This window comes from Enhydra lutris, unplaced genomic scaffold (genome assembly GCF_002288905.1).
Source record: "Enhydra lutris kenyoni isolate GAN:26980312 unplaced genomic scaffold, ASM228890v2 scaffoldscaffold34, whole genome shotgun sequence".
Classification (NCBI taxonomy): Eukaryota; Metazoa; Chordata; class Mammalia; order Carnivora; family Mustelidae; genus Enhydra; species Enhydra lutris.
Window position 1 is genome coordinate 905,402 of NW_019154118.1, and position 22,547 is coordinate 927,948.

At 46.2% G+C, this 22,547-nt stretch overlaps 1 protein-coding gene across 1 annotated transcript in view; it reads right to left on the reverse strand.

Moving 5' to 3' along the window:
• Positions 1 to 4,974: 4,974 nt before the first annotated feature.
• LOC111153849 (beta-galactosidase-1-like protein 2) overlaps positions 4,975 to 22,547 on the reverse strand; it is a 47,165-nt gene continuing 29,592 nt past the window's right edge. The window contains exons 8-19 of the mRNA XM_022513116.1: positions 19,434 to 19,504; positions 16,205 to 16,289; positions 14,448 to 14,585; positions 13,782 to 13,862; positions 13,259 to 13,365; positions 12,468 to 12,608; positions 8,849 to 8,920; positions 8,493 to 8,571; positions 6,303 to 6,390; positions 5,891 to 6,002; positions 5,347 to 5,463; positions 4,975 to 5,070 (exon numbers count right to left, since the gene is read on the reverse strand). Coding sequence (XP_022368824.1) covers positions 4,984 to 5,070; positions 5,347 to 5,463; positions 5,891 to 6,002; positions 6,303 to 6,390; positions 8,493 to 8,571; positions 8,849 to 8,920; positions 12,468 to 12,608; positions 13,259 to 13,365; positions 13,782 to 13,862; positions 14,448 to 14,585; positions 16,205 to 16,289; positions 19,434 to 19,504 — 1,178 coding nt within the window. The 3' untranslated portion in view covers positions 4,975 to 4,983. The remainder of the gene's footprint in view (positions 5,071 to 5,346; positions 5,464 to 5,890; positions 6,003 to 6,302; positions 6,391 to 8,492; positions 8,572 to 8,848; positions 8,921 to 12,467; positions 12,609 to 13,258; positions 13,366 to 13,781; positions 13,863 to 14,447; positions 14,586 to 16,204; positions 16,290 to 19,433; positions 19,505 to 22,547) is intronic.

The following is a 22,547-nucleotide window of genomic DNA, read 5'->3' on the forward strand; positions in this document are numbered from 1 at the left end:
AAGCCCTGGAGTGAGGCCAGGCTGGAGAGAGGTGAAAAGACCCCGGCTGTCAAGTGCAGTGTGGCCTTCCCTGGCTCCCTGCTCCTGGGGCCCAGCACGACCACACAGGCCATCTGGCCAGGGAATTCTGAAGACTAGAGAGCAGCCCCCTGCCTAGGCATCAGGAACACCCCCTCCCCTCCTCAGAGAGCTGCTCTCAAGTAGACATACCTCTCTGGCTTTCCTCTGGTTCTCATTTCCAGAGCATAAGTCTGTCTTTGATCCCAACTGGTGACCACCCTGCATGAGGGGAACCTGAGCCTGCCATCAGGCTCCCCCATACCTCAGGCTGTGGTAGGAGTGGAGCCCCTTACTCTGGCCCCACATCTCCAAGCCTACTCCTTCCAGTACAGAGAAGGAGGTGGGCCCTTGAGCCAGCACAGGTCATGGACTGACCTGGACTAAGACCATGCAGGCCCCTGTCTAGACACTGCCTCCGCACTGTCCACTGGGCTCCAGGGCCCCTCGCCTGGGCTGGGACTGGGGAGGTTAGGAGCCCTCTTTCTGGAGCTCTTGAGAACCACAGACCTCAGGGGCTAAAGTGAACCAGGGGTGGACAAGGTGGAAAGAAGAGGGAAGTAGGGGCAGTTCCATATTCCTTCCTGCCTCTGGTTGGGAGGGGGGGGGGGGAGGGGTAAGGGCTTTGGGTTAACAGAAGGATTTGTGGCAAAGGGGCAGAGATCATCTGGACCCTGAGGGGAAAGGAAACCTGAGCACACACTACTTTGGAAAATCATTCTATTTTAAACACATAATGGGAACGAAAACCTCCCTTGTCCCTAAGTTGAGAGCATGAGGAACAAGCCTGCTGCTTGTCCTCCTCTCTCCCCAGTCACCCACCCCCAAGAGAAAGAACAGTGTGCATGTGTTGCCCCCTGCACCAGGAGAGGCCCCTGACAGGGACAGGCCTCTTCTGATTCTCTCACTCATGCTCCTGAAAGTTGGAAGCACAATTTTCCTCCCAAGTGGAGGAAAGGGAAAGGCCTGAGCCTACTGAAGAGGTGTTTATTTTTTAACGCTAACAGCCCCCATGCCCCGTTTAAACTCACAGGACCAGTCTAAGGACTGCTGAGAACCCACTCCTGGGTGGGTGGGTAGGATTCAGTCCAGCAACCTAACATTCAAAAAATAGCATTGGCTGCCGATTTTGAAATGGATTTAACTGCCCACAGCATTCGTGAAACCATCCAGTGGAATCCTGTCTGTGAGAACCCTGAGACACCTTGCAAGACGTTCCCCAGCCTCTTAGACTTTCGATGGCGGCTCTGGAATCAACCCCTCAGAGCCAAGTGGGGTGGTGCAGGAGGGAAGGGAGGAGGTGTGCACAGGGCACCCACCAAACGAGTGAATTTATGCCCAGGCACGGCACTGCCTCACTCACCAAAACCAGCCCTGAATGCTCAGGTCAGCCTGGCTGGTAGGCCACCTTCTTAGCCAAAAACCCAGGGCTCATTTTTCAGGAAATTGATAATGAACAACAAAATGGGATATCCTCTCTCTGTTTTTGTTTTTGTTTTTTGGCAGATGCTATTTCTGTTGTTTCCACCTAATAACCTCTCTCTTAGCTGCATGTGTATTTATTTATAATTATAATCCTGGTGGACTGCAGCTTTCATCTTTGTTGGGAATGAGTTTTTTCCAAATCAGAGCTGGGTCCATGACAACAATTTGTTTCCCAGACCCAGTCTGTTCCTGCTCCCCACCACAAAGGAGTGAGGCTGGGGGCTCAGAGCCCCGAGAACAGAGCCTGGGGGGGAGGGCAGAGCCCATGCAGCTGCACCATCTGGTCTGTTTTAATTTAACTGTATTTAATTTGTTTCCAAAATTAAAAGTCAAACATGGTTTTTAACAGCCCTAATCTTCTGCAGCCCTGCCTTACTTTATTCTCAGAAACTGTCTTAACTATCCAACAAGTATTTATTTGGAAGGCATTATTCTAGGATCTAGTACAGAGCAGTGAAAAACCAGAGCACTTGTCTTCATGGTGCTTCCCTCCTTGGGAAACAAGACAGATGGACACTAGGCAAACTGACAGTATTTCAGATGTGATCTGGTCTAAGGAGAAGTATGAGGCCAGATGGGGGTGTCAGAGTGTAGCTGAGGAGGAGCTGATCTTCTCTCCAGGGCCATCAGAAGAGCCTCCCTGATAAGGGGACAGAGGAGAGCTGCAGTGTGCAGACAGGCACTTACCTGGGTCAGAGCTTTCTGGAAAAGAGAACTTGCTCCCATGGGGAGAGTACTTAGCATGTTTGAAGATCGGCAAAAAGGCCAGTGTGCCTGCAACTGACTGGCAAGGTGGGAAGGGGTAGGATGGGAGGTGGGATGGACGCAGTTGATGGAGGATGCAGAATATGTTGGCCCTGGGAACGAGGGCAAAGCTTTTGGCTTCTCCCCCAAGTGAAAAGGTAACTGGAGCTATTGGAGGGTTTGGAGCAAAGGGCCAACATGATCTAACTGACCTGTAAAGAAATCACAGAGGGCAGGGCAGTCTAGGGGAGGCAGCCAATGCTGTGATCCAGGCAGGAGGTGATGGTGAGTCAGAAGAGCAAACCTTGCGGCAATGAGAAGTGGTCAGGTTCTGGACCTGTTTGAGGTACAGCCAGAAGAAGCAGCTGATGGCATGGCTGTGCCATATGAAAGAGAGGAGCCAAAACTAATTTGAGACACAGTATAGAACTGCCCATTTCCTGCTACCAGGCGGAGTGCAGGAGGGATCCCGGAAGAGGCATGGGAGTTTGGTGTCACGCGCAGGAGAGAAGGTAAGTGGACACTGAGTGAGCCTGGAGATAAACATCAGAGAGCGTGAATGTTGAGGCTGTTTACAAACCACCAGTCAGCGAGGCCATCCACAGTGAGTGTGGACAGAAGGAAGTAAAGGCCCAAGGAGCGGGCCTGGAGACCTTCAGCATTTAGAGGTAGGGGTTATGAGGACTCTTCTAAAGACCCTATGATGAGGCCATCCAGTAGGGAAGGCCTGGACAGACCATGAATAAACACTGGAAGATGAGTTCTGCCAAGAGGCTCTGATAGAAGTTGCAGGGCTAGCTGACAGATAAGAAGGTCAAGAACAGTAAGTTGGTGCAAGAGGAGCAAGGCAGCCCTGCACAGATTTGGATAAAAGCAATTCAAGGGGATTCTTCACTTTACAAAAGGATCACAGTAAGATTCATTTAAATACCAGTTCCCTATCACATTTTCCAAGAGAAGCCAACTTTTACATACATCTTTGTAAAATCATGCTCAGGTGTAAGGTAAGGCACAATGACACTGCTCCCCAGTGTTGGCCGTGCCCAAGCCCTGGTCTTATCTACATGTTAGCTTTGTGCTTTCTGTTCCAAGGCAATTCAGGAATAGCAGATGAGTTTGCGGCGCAAGACTGGGGACTTTACCAGTGGCTGTGCTTCACAAATGCCCCCTTCCTTAGCCAAGCCCAAGATGTGAGCCATGGGGCTGCTGGGAACCTCATGGCCTCCTAGTCCCCAAAGGTCTTTATGGGCTCCTGGCACAGGCACCATCCCAAGGAGGTGTTGGCTTTCTAACTTTGATTACTATTGAAGATAATCCAGTGGCAGTACAATACAGATGTGACACATGAGGAAAACTCACCTGCTAACTCACCCACTAATGGAGAGCTCTTGGCTGTCCAGCAGATTCTTACCACCTGCCCAGCAGTACCAGAATGGCTTCTGGCCAATGACTTCTCCTCCCCAATGGCACTTCCAATCCACAGTGACATTTCAGGCAGAATGAAGGTCAGAAGGGAGGTGGTAAGGAACCAGGGACTGGATCATCCACTAACCGGGTAAGTCAGTGTCAAGACTCTGAGGGCCAGTTGGGATAGATAGGTGCCTGACCCTACAAGGCCTTTGCCAGTGATAAACAGGGGCACAGGACCAAAAAAGTATCACCAAAAGGGGTTTGATTGAATTCTGCTTTATTGCAATTCAGAACAGTGAACCTGAGCTAACCCAATGGATTCGATCCCTAGAACAAGCGCCTCAAATTTGGACAGACAATTGCAAAGGAAGGCTGCCTCTCCTCCCTGCTGCTTAAGTTACAGGAAGTAGAAGGAGCGAGACTGAGCTGGAGGCAAGATCTGGGTTAGGCCTGCAGGCCCCGTGGCTACAGCAACATTCCAGGGAGACTACCTGCCCATGCCCCTGGATCTGGGCCTTTAGATCAGGGTGTGGTTCCTACTAGGCTCTGCATTCCCTCGTCAGGTGATGCTTCTTCTCACTGAGTAAAACTGGAAAGACCTTCTAATTCAGGAAGGTAAGTAGCTGAGTATTTCTGTTTCTCCTAAGTTTGGCTTGTCATCCTGTCAGATGCAATTAGAGTAGAAATGAGAAGGAGAAAAAGTGTGTGTCTCTCAAACGAAGTTTCTTCCAGAACCCCAGAGAAGACTTGGAGCGTTGAGAAGAACAAAGTTGATTCAGGCGACACATCCACCTGCTTCCCTATCCTCTGCAGATGGTGACAAATCTTCTCTTTCAGATGAAAAGGTCCAGGAGGGGTGTGGCTAAGCACAGGTGAGAACATCATAGGAGCAAATCTGTGTCTAGAAGGCATGCCCAACTGAAGGCCCCAGGTGTCATCACGTGGACATCTGATTAGACATTTCTCCCTAGAGAGGCATCCCTCTGTCCTCTCCCAGAAGAGAAGGGAAGTAGGGAACGTCCCATCAACAAAGCCCAGCCAAGAAGCCACTTAGGTAAGAAGTAGGTCCCTCCTTCCTATCCCACTTTTCTTCTTCAGTTCTTCAAAGTTTAAGGTCTTGAACTGAACTAGTGGACCCTGCTGAACATGTGGCTGCCTGAGGATGCTACTTCAGGAAACTCTCCTGCATGGGTGGGTGTGAGGCAGCAGAGCACCAGGCTCTGGCCAGCTGGGAGGATGGTGGTGCTCTCCTGCTTCCCACCACCAGGGGGCGCGGGGCAGTGCTGCTCATTCAAGGTACTGGCTCCTGCCTAGGTGGGGTGTGTCAGTGAACTGTATCACAGGGCCTGCCATCTTCTCCTCGAAAACAATAACCTGGAGGGGAAAAAAGTGCTGGTATATGACAGCAGCAGAGGTTTGTCTTGGAGCCAGATGACAGTGCCTTAGGGGAAGGGACTGAGAACCACGCTGGAAGGAATAGGGACCCACAACTGGTTGGTACCAAGGAGGAATGCAGAAGGGGCTGGCTAAACCTTCTGTTCCCTCTCCCACCCTAACAAGCCTAAACAGACTGTGATCTGGGCCTCCCTGGGAAAACACTGTGATACTGGGGAGGGCTGAGACGAGGGAAGAAGTTGCAAGTGCTCCCACCTGGTTGCTGCCTTGGTCCAACCAAGCACCTGGGAGGTAGAGGGTCTCCTGGGGTCCAATGTTCCAGTAGCGTCCAAGGTTTTGGCCATTGATGAATACAACCCCCTTCTCCCAGCCCTTTAAGCAGAATGGGAAAAGGATTAGTTGACCACAAAAGCCACCAAATATAAAGTCACATGGGAAGACAGAGATGGACACATGCCATACGCTTCTCTCAGCTTCTAAGATATCAGTGTGAATGAATATTTCAACACTCATGAGGTTAACACATGGGTATTCTATCTCCCGAATCCACTAGCTTTGAGCCTCCTCAGCAAGGTACCCAAGTGCACACCTGGACCCTGAGAAGTACCACCCGGTGGTTCTTCTGCTCTGAGTCCACTCCCCCACCCAAGGAAGGCCCCAGAGGCCCTTCAGAGAGGCCAACACAGAGAATCTCTGGGTGCAGGTGGTATAGAGGGCTCCAGCAAGAGCAGGTACAGGGCTTGGGTTCAGAGCTCTCTGAGGGAAGACTGGAGAACCCAGGCAGGGAGGAGATACAAACCTCCAGCTTCATGAAGGTGTCAAAAGGGGAAAGGGAAATTGACAAGGCACCCAAAAAGAAAGCAGGGAACGTAGGTACTTCAGGGATAGGGCTCCACTTGTCAACGCTGAACCTATGAATAGAATGGAAGACAAGAAAGAAAAGAGGACACTTTCTCAAATTTGGACTCTGTCCCAAATCTAATTATAAAGGCATTCCAAATCCCACCCCCAACCTGTTAATTAACTAAGGTACCACAGAAATTTCCTAGTCTCTAGCACTGGTACTGCCCCTACCTTGGGCAAGTTGCTCTGGGCTCTGGGTCTGTTTACACTTGAGTGGGAGGGTCTAGGGCAGAGCAGTTCTCCAGGACTTCCTGGCTCTTACTGCACATTATCCATGGCTTCACACACTTCATGGGGTGGGGACTCACCTCTGAAAGAAGCTCTTTTTCATATCCAGGCTGTAGATTCTGAATTTTTTCAGGGGAGAATCATTCAGATAGATATTTCCAATTAAACCTGTGGGAAGGAGGCAAGGAAACATGAATGAGGTCAAAGGCAGGGGCACAACTGACCCAGCTAAGGCCCTGCACATACATGGAGAATTTCTGAAAAGTTCCAGTTGGGATTCCTCCAGAAGTATATACTCTCTACAGAGCTCTTCATATGGCATAAAACCTTCTCTAGGAATCCCAAAGGAGAAAAGAATGAGTAAAAAGCAGCATTTGTCAGGACCTCCCAAGGATTTGCACAGAAGAATAATTCCAAGGGTAGTGAGAGCAGAGACCATCACTGGGTGAGAACAATCTCTAGTCTCTCTCTGAAGGGGAAGCTCCCATTTGGGGATAAGAATTTCAACACAATAAAATGAGGCCCAAAGGGCAGATAATCAAGAGGTCACAACAGTTCTAACTTAGCTTCAAGGTCAGATTCAGTAGGGTCCCAGACTAAACAGATCTAATAACTCAGCCAAAAATCTTCTACATGACCTAGGACTGAGGATAAATTAAATATTTAAATTGTGAACAGATGGCAACATGACTTGCGTATCTGAGTCTAAGGATCCACACACACACTTGCATAGTCATTAGCTAGTGGCTTGGGGAAGGGGCCAGCAATGTTAGTCCTGGAGCAGCTCCCATGGTCCTCACAATCATGGAGCCATTGAGTTTCTTGAGAGGTAATTTGAATAGGCTGGGGAGTGCAAACAGGTCTCATGGAGCCTGAAGAATCTTAAGTTGCAGGTACAGGCATGGATGGTGGGGGGTCCGTAACTTATAAACACTGAACTGTTCCAAGGGATAAGTACTCCATAGTGAGAGTCCAGAGCATATCTTATTCAGGAACGTGGGGAGGCAAAGACTGAGAGCAGGGTAAGGCTGGCAATCCCTTCCCACAGACAGGAGAATGAAGGAAGTGAAGATAGGCCTGGAGATGGAGCCTTAGGAGAAGAAGTGAAGATCCAGAGAGGAACACTGGGGGATTGTTTAGGGGAAAAGGAAGGTAAGCCTGGACAGTGCTAGAAGCTACCATGAAACCTATCTGGAGAGAGCCAAACCCCAGGACCCAAGAAAACCCCACAGATGAAAAGGAAGAGGCAAACTTAAGCAGAGAAGGTTTAGAAGACCAGGAAAAATAAAATGAGTTGGAATATTCCTAGGGGAGCACTCCATCAAGAGCATTTTGTTTACTGTATGTACTACCACCTCCTCCCCACCACAAATGAGATCATCAATGGGTTTCCACAATGGGTCAAGAAAAGAAATTCTGGGGCACCTGAGTGGCTCAGTCAGTTAAGCGTCCAACTGTTGGTTTCAGCTCATGTCATATTCTCGGGGTTGTGAGATAAAGCCCCGGGTCAGGCTCCATGCTCAGCACAGAGTCTGCTTGAGATTCTCTCCCTTTCCCTCCCTCTCTTCCCCTCCTCCCACTCACATGTGCGAATGTTCTTTCTCTCTCTCTCCTTCTAAAATAAATACATAAAAACTCTAAAAAAAAAAAAATAAGGAAAAGAAAAACTCAGTATGGAGACCCAAGAAGGCAGGGGTCCTATGCCATTTTTGGCTTCCTGGGAATCCCCTTGCTTAAGCTTCACCACCCCTAGCCCAGCCCCAGCAGATAGTCCCCTGCTAAAGCAGACTACAACCCAGGGAGGTCTGGAGAGGCTTGCTCAGTGTTCCCTGTGTGTTCACCATGGACATGTGAACAACATGCATAAGGAAGAGGTCAGAACGCACATGGGTCTTTTAAGAAGGCCCACTTCCCCTCTCTCCAGTGGGTTTCCGTGAGTTAACTCCATCCCATGGGCTTCAATGAGTTAGCTCCCTCCAATGGACCTCTGCAACCTACCTCTCTCCAGTGGGTCTCCATAACCCACCCCCTCCAGTGGGTTTCCATTATCTGCCTCCCTCCAATGGGCCTCCACAAATCTTCTCCAGTGGGTCTCCATGACCCACCTCCCTTCAATGGGTTTCCACAACCCAATTCCCTCCAATGGGCCACCATGACTCCACCTCACTACAGTCAGCCTCCATCATTAGCTGGTGCACTGGTTTGAAGAAGAGATAGTGAGGCATTGCTGAGGACTAGAAGCTTTTCTCTCAGCACATGCTATGACCCACCTTTGCGCTGGTCATCAATGTTATTCCCGTAGTTGACTCGCCCGCGATTCTCCACCAAGATCCGCAGCCTGGTGTAACCCTGCCAGGAACATAGTGGTCGATAATGACCACCTGATTACCCAACCATAAGATCACAGCTGCACCTCAGAGTCTCTTTGTGGAACCCCAGCTCTTCCCTGAACTCTGGGGATGAAAGAGTACCCACTGATCAGAAAGCAATGTTTTGCCCCTCTTTCCATCAGCAGCTCTGTGGTTAAGGAGCCTCCTGACTTCCAAGTCTTCCTCTTTGACTCCCACCAAACCTGCTCAGGAAGCAGCTGGTGCTAGCCATCACCCAGCTCCCCAGGATAACAAACCTGGATCAAGGGAATAACAATCTTCTTCCTTTCATAGTCCAAGAATCCTACAGACACTGTGTTCACAAATACCTGCAAATGAACAGACAGAAAGCATTCATGTGTCAACAGAAGGGAGGCTTAGGAGGGATCTCTGACAAGCAAGGAAAGGGGTAACACTATGTGTGTGCAGTGGAAACAGGGGTTAGCCAAGCACAGAAGAAAAATGAATGCCCATGATTATAGCTGAAAAGGATGGCAGAGCTGATGGTGATGGGCCATTTCTAGTAACAGGCAGATATGTGAGGAGAGAGAGTCAGATGCATTTGGTAGGGCTTGATGACTACAAAGTCACAGGAAATAAGAGAAGATGCCCCAAGATTAGAGGAGAATTTAATGGTATAGAATTTAAAAAAAAAATAGTAGAATAGACCAAGGAAACTAGGAGCTGGTTTTTTGAAAGAATCAGTAAGACCAATAAACCCCTAGTGAGATTTATCAAAAATAAAAGAGAAAGGACCCAAATAAATAAAATCGTGAATGAAAGAAGGGTGATCACAACCAACACCAAAGAAATATAAACAATTTTAAGAACATATTATGAGCAACTATATGCCAACAAATTAGACAATCTGGACAAAACGGATGCATTCCTAGTGACCTAGGAAGTGAACCAGGAAGAAGTAAAAACCTAAACAGATCCATAACCAGCAAAGAAATTGAATCAGTATCTCCCAACAAACAAGAGTCCATGGCCAGATGGCTTCCCAGTGGAATTCTTCCAAATATTTAAAGAATTAATACCGATTAATACCTATTCTTCTGAAACTGTTTCAAAAATAGAAATGGAAGGAAACTTTCTGAACTCATTCTATGAGGTCAGCCTTACCTTGATTCCAAAACCAAAAAAGACCCCACCAAAAAGGAGAATTACAGACCAATGATGAACATGAATAAAAAAAAAATTCTCACCAAGATACTAGCTAATAGGATCCAACAGTACATTCAAAGGATTATTCACCACAACCAAGTGGGATTTATTCCTGGGCTTTAAGGATGGTTCAACATCCACAAATTAATCAATGTGATACATCATATTAATGAAAGAAAGGACAACAACCATATGATCCTCTCAAATGATTCAGGAAAAGCATCTGATAAAATACAGCATCCTTTCTTGATTAAAACTCTCTACACTGTAGGGATAGAGGGAACATATATGCATAAAAGCCATATATGAAAAACCCATAGTGAATATCATTCTCAATGGGGAAAAACTGAGAGCTCTTCCCCTAAGGTTAGGAACATGACAGGTATGTCCACTCTCACTACTGTTGCTTAACATAGTACTAGAAGTCCTAGCCTCAGCAATCAAAGAACAAAAAGAAATAAAAGGCATCCAAATCAGCTAAGAAGTCAAACTTTCACTCTTCACAGATGACATGATATTCTATGTAGAGAACCCAAAAGACTCTACCCCAAAATTGCTGGAACTGATACAGGAATTCAGCAAAGTAGCAAGATATAAAACAAATGCACAGAGTTCAGTTGCATTTCTGTACACTAACAGTGAGGCAGAAGAAAGAGAAATTAAGGAATTGATCCCATTTACAATAGCACCAAAAATAAGATATCTAGGAATAAACCTAACCAAAGACATAAAGGATCTATACTCTGAAAACTATAGAACACTTATGAAAGAAATTGAGGAAGACACAAAGAAATGGAAAAACATTCAATGTTCATGGCTTAGAAGAACAAATATTCTTAAAATGCACATGCTACTTAAAGCAATATAATCCCTATCAAAACACCATCAACATTTTTCACAGAGCTGGAACAAACAATCCTAAAACTTGTATGGAATCCGAAACAATCCTAAATAGCCAAAGTAATGTTGAAAAAGAAAATCAAAGCTGGGGCATCACAATTCCATGCTTTAAGCTTTATTACAAAGCTATAATCACCAAGACAGTATGGTACTGGCACAAAAACAGACACATAGATCAATGGAACAGAATAGAGAACCCAGAATTGGACCCTCAACTCTATGGTCAACTAATCTTTGACAAAGCAGGAAAGAATATCCAACAGAAAAAAGACAGTCTCTTCAGTAAGCAGGGTTGGGAAAATGCGACAGCCAGATGCAGAATGAAAGTGGACCACTTTCTTACAACATACACAAAAATAAATTCAAAATGGATGAAAGACCTAATATAAGACAAGAATCCATCAAAATCCTAGAGGAAAACACAGGCAACAATCTCTTGACCTTGGCCACAGCAACTTCTTGCTAGACACATCTCCAAAAGCAAGAGAAACAAAAGCAAAAATGAACTATTGAGACTTCATCAAGATAAAAAGCTTTTGCACAGCAAAAAGTCAACAAAACTAAAAGGTAACTATGGAATGGGAGAAGATATTTGCAAATGTCTTCTCAGATAAAGGGCTAGTATTCAAAATCTATAAAGAAGTTATTAAATTCAACACCCAAGAGATGGAGAGGAGAAGGGAGTTGGGGGAAATTGGAGGGGGAGACGAACCATGAGAGACTGTGGACTCTGCACAAAACTCTGAGGGTTTTGGAGGGGCGGGGGATGGGAGATTGGGTGAGCCTGGTAGTCGGTATTATGAAGGGCATGTATTGCATGGAGCACTGGGTGTGGTGCATAAGCAATGAATTCTGGAACACTGAAAAGAAATTTTAAAAATAAATAAAAATTTTTAAAAAAATTCAACACCCAAAAAAACAAAAAAATCTGGTCAAGAAATGGGCAGAAGATATGAACAGACATTTCTCCAAAGAAGACACACAAATGGCCAACAGACACATGAAAAAATGCATATAACCACAATGAGACACCACCTTACAGTGACCAGAATGGCTAAAATTAACAAGTCAGGAAACAACAGATGTTGGTGAGGATGCGGAGAACGGGGGGATGTAAACTGGTGCAGCCTCTCTGGAAAACAGTATGGAGGATCCTCAAAAAGTTAAAAATAGAACTACCCTATGACCCAGCAATTGTACTACTAAGTATTTATCCAAAGGATATAAACATAGTGATTTGAAGGGGCACATGCACTCCAATGTTTATAGCAGCAATGTCCACAATAGCCAAACTATGGAAAGAGCCCAGTTGTCCATTGACAGATGAGTGGATAAAGAAGTTGTGGTATATATATATACACACAATAAAATATGACTCAACCATCAAAAAGAATGAAATCTTCCCATTTGCATCAATGTGGATGGAGCTAGAGTGTACTATGCTAAGCAACATAAGTCAGTCAGAGAAAGACAAATACCATATGATTTCCCTCATGTGGAATTTAAGAAACAAAACAGATGAACATAAAGGAAAGGAAAGAAAAATAAAGTAAGATGAAAACAGAGAGGGAGACAAGCCATAAGACACTCTGAACTATAGGAAACAAACAGAGGGTTGATGGAGGGAAGGTGGGTGGAAGGATAGGGTAACTGCGTGGTGGACATTAAGGAGGGCACGTGAATATATGAGCACTGGGTGTTACATGCAACTGATGAATCACTAAATTTCACCTCTGAAACTAATAATGCAGTGTATATTAGTTAATTTGAATTTAAATATTTTTTTTAAAAAAGAGAAATCACCCCTACCTGTCCCCGGTCACGCACAAGACCACTAAGGATGCCCGATGAAGCAATGGTGGTCTCATACAGAGTGTACCCAAAGGACTGTCCATTTCCATTATTTACTGGCAGGTTTTCCATATTGACTGGTTTTTCAGAATTGACTGGCTGCATAGAGGAGAATATGGGGAGATAAGGCTAGGCAGAGGAGAAAAGAGACTTCTGGGGGAGTGCAGGGTAGCAGACAGATCCCCACCTGGGACTAGGGGGTTGGGGGAAGAGGCCCTCTAACCTTTTCTTCTAGTTTGACCTCTCACTATACAAACATGGAGAGCCAATCCAGCTGATAGGCTCTCCAAGCTCCAAAATTCTGATTTTTGACTTCTCATCTCATTAGCCCTATGGCTGTCCAGGATCAAAGGGATGGCAGATGTATGATAACAATAGAACAAAGCCTGGAAATGTACCAGACCTGTAGCCTTTCAACCTGCCTTCATTTCTACATCACTGCACTCCATTGGGTCAGCTCCAGGGGTGCACCCTCTTCTCAGAGGGGATACAGCCCATTCACATGCCTCTTTACCCTCCTCCCTGTCCACCAAGGCTGGAGAGAGACTACTACCTACTGTATTACCCAGTTTTTCTTCAAGTTCTTTTTGTTCCTTTCCACTCCATACCCTAACGCAAGTTTATTCTCTTTCCTCTGAGCTCTAAAGTCAGAGTGGACCTTAAAGCTATCAAGCACTCGTTTTTCTCCCTCCACAGTCCCACTGGCCCACCTAGTGACAGTCCCAGCTTCCCTGCCCCAAGGCACTCACCTCCTCCATGTACTTCAGGGCGTCCCACAGTGACAGGTATAAATATGGTCTCAAAGGCTCATACGCAGTCTTGGGAAGAAGGTCAGGTTGGGGAGGAAGAGGGACACCTGCAACACAGACAATAGGGTCATCCCAAGAGGACCCAAAATCACTGCCACCTCCAACCTCCCCAGGCCCTGGCTCCTTTCCGCAGTTCAATGTGCTCCTTTATCCTAGAGCCAAGAGGGAAACATTCTTAGACTGCTTGGCCCCACTTAGAAAAGCACCACAGGGGTGGGGGGGGTGCAGGGGACTTGACTTCCTCATATCCTCAGGAGTCTTAACACCCATTGGAAGGTGAAGCTGGTGACACACAGACCATGATAAAGAAAACAGTCTCTCAAATTTGCCTGTCCTTGTCTAGGGACATTCTTGCATACAAGTTAACTGGGGTTGAGGTAGGGTAGTGAAGAACTAACTCTTTAGGGAGTCTCAGAGCAAAAAGGGCCCAAGTTGGTGCTTGAGTCTTCTGTCTTCCGGGTACCTGAGATAGAGCCAAAAAAACCTCGGAGCTTGAAGTACTTGGCTGTGTAATCCCCAGCCTCTGTCAGCACTGCATCATAGTCTGCAAGACACCAGAACGCTGTCACTAGTCACCTGTGTCACAGAACAGTGTCCACAGCAGCAAAAAGAGAAAGGAGAAGCTGGGTACGGCAGCAGGGTCCTCACCCCAGCAATTTGGGAGGCACAACCCTTTTGTGTTGTGTGAGCCATGAGTCCAAATACAATAAGTACTAAACACTATGAAGTACCACCAACAGTGCCATGGCCTGGCATGACCCACAATTTTCTGCATCTTGCCTGACTTCAGGGGACTGTCAACCTAAAGGATTCAGAGGTCACACATTTCAAGGGCCTGAGTAGGGAGAAGAGGCTACCTTCATCAAAGGACCTTCCCTCACCCTGGCTGTACCTCTCCCTTCCTCCAGTGACTTCCAAAGGCTCATAGGCATGTCAGTGGTCTTCAGTACCTCCTACTGCTCTATAAGTTTAAAACTGATAATCCAAGCAAAACCATCCTTTCCTCAGGCACTGTAGAACCAAATCCATTAAAGGTGCCAGACACTGCCCCTAAAGGACTCTGCATAAAAAGCTCCAAACATGCAAATGTGGGGTGTTCCACGAAGGGCCAGTGTTGGGGAATACTTGCCATAGCTGGTGACATCAGATTTATATTCATGAAAGTGCATGGCTCCATTTATGAAGCCAAAGTTGGTACCTCCATGGAACATGTAGAGGTTGATGGAGGAGCCAGCATGGAGGATGGCAGACACTGTTTTTAGAACCTCTGCAGGAGGAGGGGAGAAAGGGGATGTGCAGAGCGAGTCAAAGTTTAGGACGAGCCACAAGTCCTGTTGACATCTCAGCTTTCCTGATCTCCCCCCAACCCCATCAAATTCAACTCCCTAGCTCTGTCCTTCAGCTTCCACTAGAGCTGCAATCACAGAAGATGAAGGGTATGAAGAGAAAAGGGCCAGCAAACACCAAAGCCCCCGAGCTGAAGCCTTCTAGTTGTTTGTTCCACCATGGCCAAATCTCCAATGACTATGGTCTGAACAATGGCAGCCTTCTACCTCCACACTTGTCAACAATTACTCACACTTGGTAAGGTGCAAAAGACTGGACTCCTAATTGCAGCTGTAATTTCTGACCACCTCCCCAATCCCACCTCTATTATAGAATTAACCAAAAATGTGAACGATAACATCAAAGGAGAAATATACAGTATTAACATACACACACACACACACACACACATATATAGGCAATTAGATTGACAAATATTAAAAATTATTTTAATAACCAGTGTCAATAAATCTGTGGGAAATATGTATTCTCATTTAATAATAGTAAGAATTGCTGTAGTCTTCTGAAAGAGCAGTTTGGTACATATATATCAAAATTGAATTAATGCAGCATTCCACTGGTTAAGGAATTCTATTGGTTATCCTAGGGCACTAATATGCCAGGTATGCAAAACTGGATGTTCAAGCATGGTCGCTGCAATGGCATTCAATTAACAAAAACCACTGGAAACAACCTAAATGTTCATCAATAAGAAAATGGCTAAATAAATTGTGGTTTAATCATCAATACTACAGGGTTCTTTCTGTTCTTTAAAACGGTGATGGAATCTCTCCTAGAAGGCTGTTCATTTGTGTCCATCAGGGCACAAGCAAGTAACAAAGAGCAGATAGGACTGCAAGTGTCCATATCTCTGTGCATGCATATAGGGCTGCAGAGAGACACACAGAACTGCCTGCACAGTATACAACTGACCCTCAAACGACACGGGTTTGAGCTGCACAGCTCCACTTATGCATGATTTCTTACAGTACAGCGTAAAGTATTTTTTTCTTTCTTATGATCTTCTTCATAACCCTGTCTTTTCTCTAGCTGGCTTTATCATAACAATACAGTATATGATACAGATAACATACAGAATATGTGTTAATCAATTATATGCTATCAGTAGATCTCTGGTCAATAGTAGGTTATTAGTTGTTAAGTTTGGGAGGAGTCAAAGTTATACCCAGACTTCAAGTGTGCAGGGGGTCAGCCCCACTACCTGCCGCATTGTTCAAAAGTCAACTGTATGTGTTTTCTCTGGGCTCTGGGCTTTTTATTTCTTCTTCCTACATTTTCTGTATTTGCTGGGTGTTTGCAATAGGCGTGCACTGCTTATCTAATTATAAAAACATGATAAAGCAGTGTTAAGGGTCCTACCATTCACATCAAATGTCAGGACATGTGACTCTGGAATATCAACAGCTGATTATGACATGCAGATAATCCAGGAGTCTTGTACCCTACAGCTCATTTACATCAATTAGCAGGTTATTTGGAACTGATTTTTATTTCATAGGTCAATACACATGCTGGGTTTAGGTACCGCAAAGCACTTACCAGAAGAATCCAGGATGTTGTGTGGGCCTCCCCACGAGTCAAACCACCCTGTCCAGTACTCCATCACCATCTTGGGCTGAACCCTCTGGGCATCACAAAATGAGAAGTTAGCTGGCCAAAAGAGGCAAGGGGGAGTTCTTCCTTCAGGGAAATCCCAGCCCTTCTACCCTTCCAAATCTTCCCTGACCACACACTCCTTGCTGTAAGAGCCATCAAAAGCAGTGCACAGGTGAGGACCAAAGGCATCTGCACCAGCTTATCTTCCACATGTGGCCTCCACACTGCAGGTAGAAAGTGGAATGAACTATCAAAGCTGGTGCAGGAGACCCTGATGCCTTAATGTGGTTTTAATGTTACATACGGAGCTGGCAAGAGAACACAGGGATATAAGCCTGCATCAGAATGCAGCATGTACTCTGGAAGACTTTTCCTACATGGCTTTCTGGGTCAAGCCACACTTTGCCTATCCTCTCTCAGGGAAAGAGAATGTTCTAACCGGATTTCTGACAGGCACCCCAGAGACGCAGACCCCTCAGCTGCTGTTTCCCTTTAGCTGGAAGAGTCAGAGGGCTGTAGAGTGGACCCCTCTCTGAGGTCTAGCTTAAACATAAGTTTACAAAACTGGACAAGAAAATCAGGGAGTTATTTAGCACAGTGAGTCATGGTACAGGCCCTGCAGCCTCAGAATCTGGCTTCATACCTTGGCTAGGATGTTTGATAACAATTAAGTCCTTAATATTACTTCAGAATACTGCCTTTGGTGCGGGGTTGCCCCAGGGATGTAGAAACAATTCCCAGAACCATGCTCCACTGTACTGTTACTATGCTGTGTTTGCGGGAGCACCAGAGCATCAGGGGGGAGATATAAGGACTAACATGCTGGTGTTTCAGGTTCCGCACCACAGAGCTGTCCTCATTCATCAAGTACTTTCTCCATTAGTGATGGCCTTACATTTAGAGGGCAACACATACAGAGCAACAAAATCTGGTCCAGACTCATGGGGTAGATTTATTATCTGCTGAGTAGGAGATACCAACCATGCCAGAGGAAAAGCCAAAGTAGTCACAATAATTTTTTTAGCAAGGCTGGTGGCTGTCTACCTCCCAAGAAGGGGATACACTGTACCATGTTTAAGTCCCTAAGGGAGAAGTAGATTCTCTGTGCCACATGTCAATAGTCTCCACAGCTAGGAGGGGGCTCCCTGACTTGAGGGTGCCAGGGTCAAGTACTGGGGCGCCCACCAGTGGCCCAGGTCACTGCCTTGCATGTTGTGGTTAAGAGCTGAAGTTCTGCCTCAGTCAGACTGTGCTCTGCCTCCTCACGTGCCACTTACTGGGTGCTCTTTTTGTTCTCAAATCTGTCTCCTTAACTACACAACCATGACCACAGTAGCCAGCTGACCTGGTTCCTGGGAGAATTACATGAAATAATGCACATAAAGCCTTTAGCACATGGTGCCTAGCACTTGGAAAGTACTCAAGAAACACTCATGTTAATTATCTCCATCACCGGACATGCACAGGAGGGCGCAGTGGGGTGCTGTTGGACATCCCGAAGTTTAGCAGAGCTGCGCCTGTCCTGTTTGATCATCCAAAGCAGACTCTGATCGAAGTCCCCTTTCTTGACGAAAACAGACATCACTGAACTACGGACAGAAAGGCCGTTTAATGGAGCCTGTCTGTCAGCAGGATGACCCGGCCTGGGTACATAGGTGTGGGGACCCTATCTAAGGATGACCATAAAGGAAACAACATGAAACCTTGCTTTCCTGGGTGCTTTCCAAATATTACTTCATTTGATCCTCAAACAACCCCATGAGTAGGTACTATCATCATCCCCACTTCATAGAAGAGGAAAGAGAAGCACAGAGAGGTGACACTCTCTATCCAGTGGGCAGAGACTGCTCAGTGTTCTATACCTGCCTTAGACAGCACTCAAGTACGATCCTATTTAGTTGCTGGGCAATTGTTTCTTTTTGTTTATCTCCCCAGGTAGGTCACAAACCCCATAAGGGCAAAGACCTGCCATCTTAGTCACCACAAGGTAACAGGGCCTAGACACATTCCACACACAGAGCTGGCACTCAGTCAACACTGGAGGAAGAAAAGAAAGGGAAAAGTGGCTAGACCTGGGCCCTCTGGGAGAAACTGTCTCTCCCTTCACTGGCCTAACAAAGTCTGCCTGGCATCAGGTCCCATCCTATCTCTTCTCTTCCTGGTCACCGTCCTTGCACATTCCACTTATCCTCCTAAACTTAGGTAGTAGCCACATCATACACACAGGTGGCCCTCATGCTCCACAGCTTCACACTCCCCTGGTGATTTCATATGGATGTGCCTTTGGGCCTACTTCTGCTCCAAGAAATGAACAGGTAGAATGGAGAACAGCCCCAGCATCTCTGCATTTATGGGGGATACTCATGTTCCAATAGCTCCACAGTAGGCCCGGGGAATCAATGCCTACACCTAATAGGTGGTGACAGTTTGGGGCATTCACACCCTTCAGTAAGACACAGTGAGAAATGGGGCCCCAGCTCTGTGAATGGGCTGCCACTACCATGGCCAGATCCCATTGGCCTCCTAAGGAGAGACATGTGAACTCAAGGGAAGAGAAATCAATCAGAATAGGATTTAACTATAAATTCCCATCAACCTGAAGGATGTGAACCTTATACTCAGAAACTCCTCTCTTTTGTGACCTGGAACGGCCCAGGCCTCCCATCTTTCTGATGACAATGATTTTTCTAGGCTCAGGGGGCTCTTACGGGTTAAGGTCAGACACACACAGTATAGGTCAGGAAAGTTTCTCTCCTCAATCACAAAATGAGCATATCTGGGGCTAATGGAGTCCACAGAATTCTAGACCAGAGCCTCTGTGAACACACTAAGCCTAGGCCTCCAAAAAGGGCCCCTTTCTCAAGAGGCAAGAAACCACATCCATGCATCAGTCTATACAACACCACCTTGGAGAAACACTTACACTCCTACAGCGCTTCCCTACCTGAGGGCATGTCAACACAGGGGCGACAGGGGTTGAGAGTCACAGTGCAGAAGGTTGGCTGTGAGGTGAAAGTCTGAGTGAGCCCAGAGTCCTTCTCTCCCAGAGCCCTGGGTATAGCTGCAGGTACCTCACAGCACTGTACACTTCCTGACAGAGGCTCCACTTAGCTCTAGGACTTTCTATATGCATGCCAAGCAGAGCAAACAGCTGCCCCTGGGCCAGACTTACCTGCACACTTAAGAGAAAGTTGGTTAATAACTGCAGCTCATGGTGTGACTGCAAGTTGATGGTGGCCAGCACTGTGAATGGGAAGGAGAAAGAGAAACAAAGCATGTCTTAAAGGCAAGGAGACTTTCTGAGCTAAGCCAGACCTTTCCCAATTTACCGGCAAAATAAATTAACCTTGGCATTGTTTCCCACCTCCAATTAGAGTTTAGTTCCTCAGATGTCAAGAGATTCATCTTGTTCCTCTCAGAAACTCCACCACTCAGCACAGAGCTTACAGGGCAATCATTCGCTAGGCATCTGTTCTTGACTAATGTAATTTTTACAAGCAGAGGGTACATTTCTGGTGATTATTCTTTCATAGGAGCCTAGAGTCTGATCTTTGTTTTGCATCTCAAGCATCTAGTGCAAAGTAATGATCTAAATGAAGACTCCCCTTTTATTTCTTAAATGAGGGCTAATTTTCTATTCCATCCCACAATGTGTCCATTTTTTAGTTTAAAGTTATATATTTTTTTAAAGATTTTATTTATTTATTTGACAGACAGAGATCACAAGTAGGCAGAGAGGCAGGCAGAGAGAGAGAGAGGAGGAAGCAGGCTCCCTGAAGAGCAGAGAGCCCGATGTGGGGCTCGATCCCAGGACACTGGGATTATGACCTGAGCCGAAGGCAAAGGCTTTAACCCACTGAGCCACCCAGGTGCCCCGAGTTTAAAGTTATATTTTAAATGGCATCAGTGAAAGGTATGCCCAAGAAAGATGTGCTACATTTGGCCTACCCCAGCGCAGAACTTGGCTTCTGAGGGTCCTTGCCTGCCTGTTGTCTGCTTGGACAGCAGGCCTCACATGGACTGGGTTTGGCCTGAGCTCCAGCAGGTCTGGGAATGCATGAAAGAGATTAAGCAAGCCTGCCAAGCTGGCTACCCTGATACTCTCCTATTGGACATAAGCTACTGATTACCAGTGATTAAAAACAAACAAACAATACCTGAGGCTCCAGGAGGTTAAATAACTTGCCTCAAGATCACACAACTGGTAAGCAACAGAGTAGGGCTGCAACCCAGGCCCATCAGACACTGACCCATTGTCCTGTGATAGCACCATCCTCCAGCAAGCCACTGGATAAGACCCTACATCCAGACCCCTCCTCACCTAAAGGAGGAACCTCAAAGACAGGAGGCCTGACTGAAAATAAGCAAGCAGAAATCTCAGAAGTGAACAGGATTAGCATGGCTAACAACATGGCATCTATTCCTAGTCTTCCTGAATCCTCACTAATATAAAAATAAAGGAATCCAAAGGTGGAAGGCCATAAAGAACAATATCTAGAGAGGAGACAAAGCAGAGAGGAAGTTTCAGGAAAATCTCAGGAGGCTGCAAAGAGCAGTGGGTCAGTGAATGGCCCAGGAGAGTGGAAGAAGCTTCAACCAGCTCCCCAGTTCCAGCTGCAGTCCTTGTCTCACATCCCAGGCTCTGTGCAGCCAGGAGCACACTTCCCTCCCCTGCCTCACACACTCCTCAAACCTCTTCTCCACTGGAGCCCTACCTCCAGGGGACCACATTCTCTGGGAAAGCTGAGGCCAGGTGTCTCCAGGTTGGAATTGGCACAGCAAAGTGTGAAATAAGGGATGTGCTGCGGATCAGTAAGGGCCATATCAGCCAAAGTATTCCTGTCCATATCTCCTGCTAGCTCCCAGGATAGCTATAGCAACAGACCAAAGGATTTGTCCCTGCAAACACTTAATAGAGCTAAAAACAGTATCTCCAACCGCCAACATTTGGCCTTCCCTCCTGGAAAGAGCACACCCAGCCCAATCACCCCACTGGGAAGCACACCTTCCCCAGCCCCTTCTGGCACTCAGCTTCCAACTGGCCATTTAGTGCCTCCTCTTTAAACTGCTCAGTCAAGAGCCAGACAATTGAGAAAATCCCCTCACATGGAAGACTGAGAAGAACTGGTAAACATATATATATAAAGTAAAATATCCTCAAAGCAAAGTAAGAAAGATAGTGTCCATTTAAAAAGTATGCCATGAGAAAAGAAATATATTCAAGAAAACAAGACGCAGGAAATAAGAGAAGGATTACATGACAGAACTTGAGGAAGTCACCCAAAAAGTGGAACTAAAGGACAGAGATACATCAAAAAGATAAGCAACTTAGAGAATAGATATGAGAGTCCAATCTACAAATAACAGGAGTGATCAAAAGATAGAAAAAAGAAAGGAAAGCATACCAAAAAAATGCACTAACTGGATATTCCACTGACAAGTACCACAACTGTGTCAATTCAAATAACGCACAAAAGTTCCACAGAAGAAAAAAAAAAATCCCATACCAAAGAACATCATTGTGAAATACCAGGATACCGAGGATTAAGAGAAAACCTGTTATTTTCTAGAATGGGAAGGAAACACACACACACACACACACACACACACACACACACCAACAACAACATATAAAAGGATCAGGAACCAGAATGTCCTTGTACTTCAGCAGTGACTGCGGGTGCTAGAAAATCTGGGCACAGTGCAGAGAAGGGATGGGGCAGGAGACCCAGAGCTCAGCCTCCCTCCGGTGAAGCCAGGTAGCAGGCTTCCATCAGGTCAGGGGTGGTGGCGTCTCAGACTCACCGGACTTGACACAGAATCCGATATATACTGGTATTTGGAACACGTGTGACAGGAGTTTGGGAAATCTTTGGTAAAGGGTTTATTTTATTTTTTAAAAAGATTTTATTTATTTATTTGACAGAGAGATCACAAGTAGGCAGAGAGAGAGAGAGAGAGAGAGAAAAGCAGGCTTCCTGCTGAGCAGAGAGCCCGATGGGGGACTTGATCCCAGGACCCTGAGATCATGACCTGAGCAGAAGGCAGCGGCTTAACCCACTGAACCACCCAGGCGCCCTAAAGGGTTTGTTTTAAAGAGAAGGTGTAGGGAACACCTAAAATTAATGTAACATGTGTCAGCTGTGTGTGTGTCAAGTCAAATTTTAAAAAATAACAATAAAAGAGAAAGGGGAGAGAAAAGAGAATTGAAAGAAAAATAAACGGGATAAATACACCGAAAGTGAAAACTAACCCCACCGAAAGCGAGTCATTTCACAAATACTGC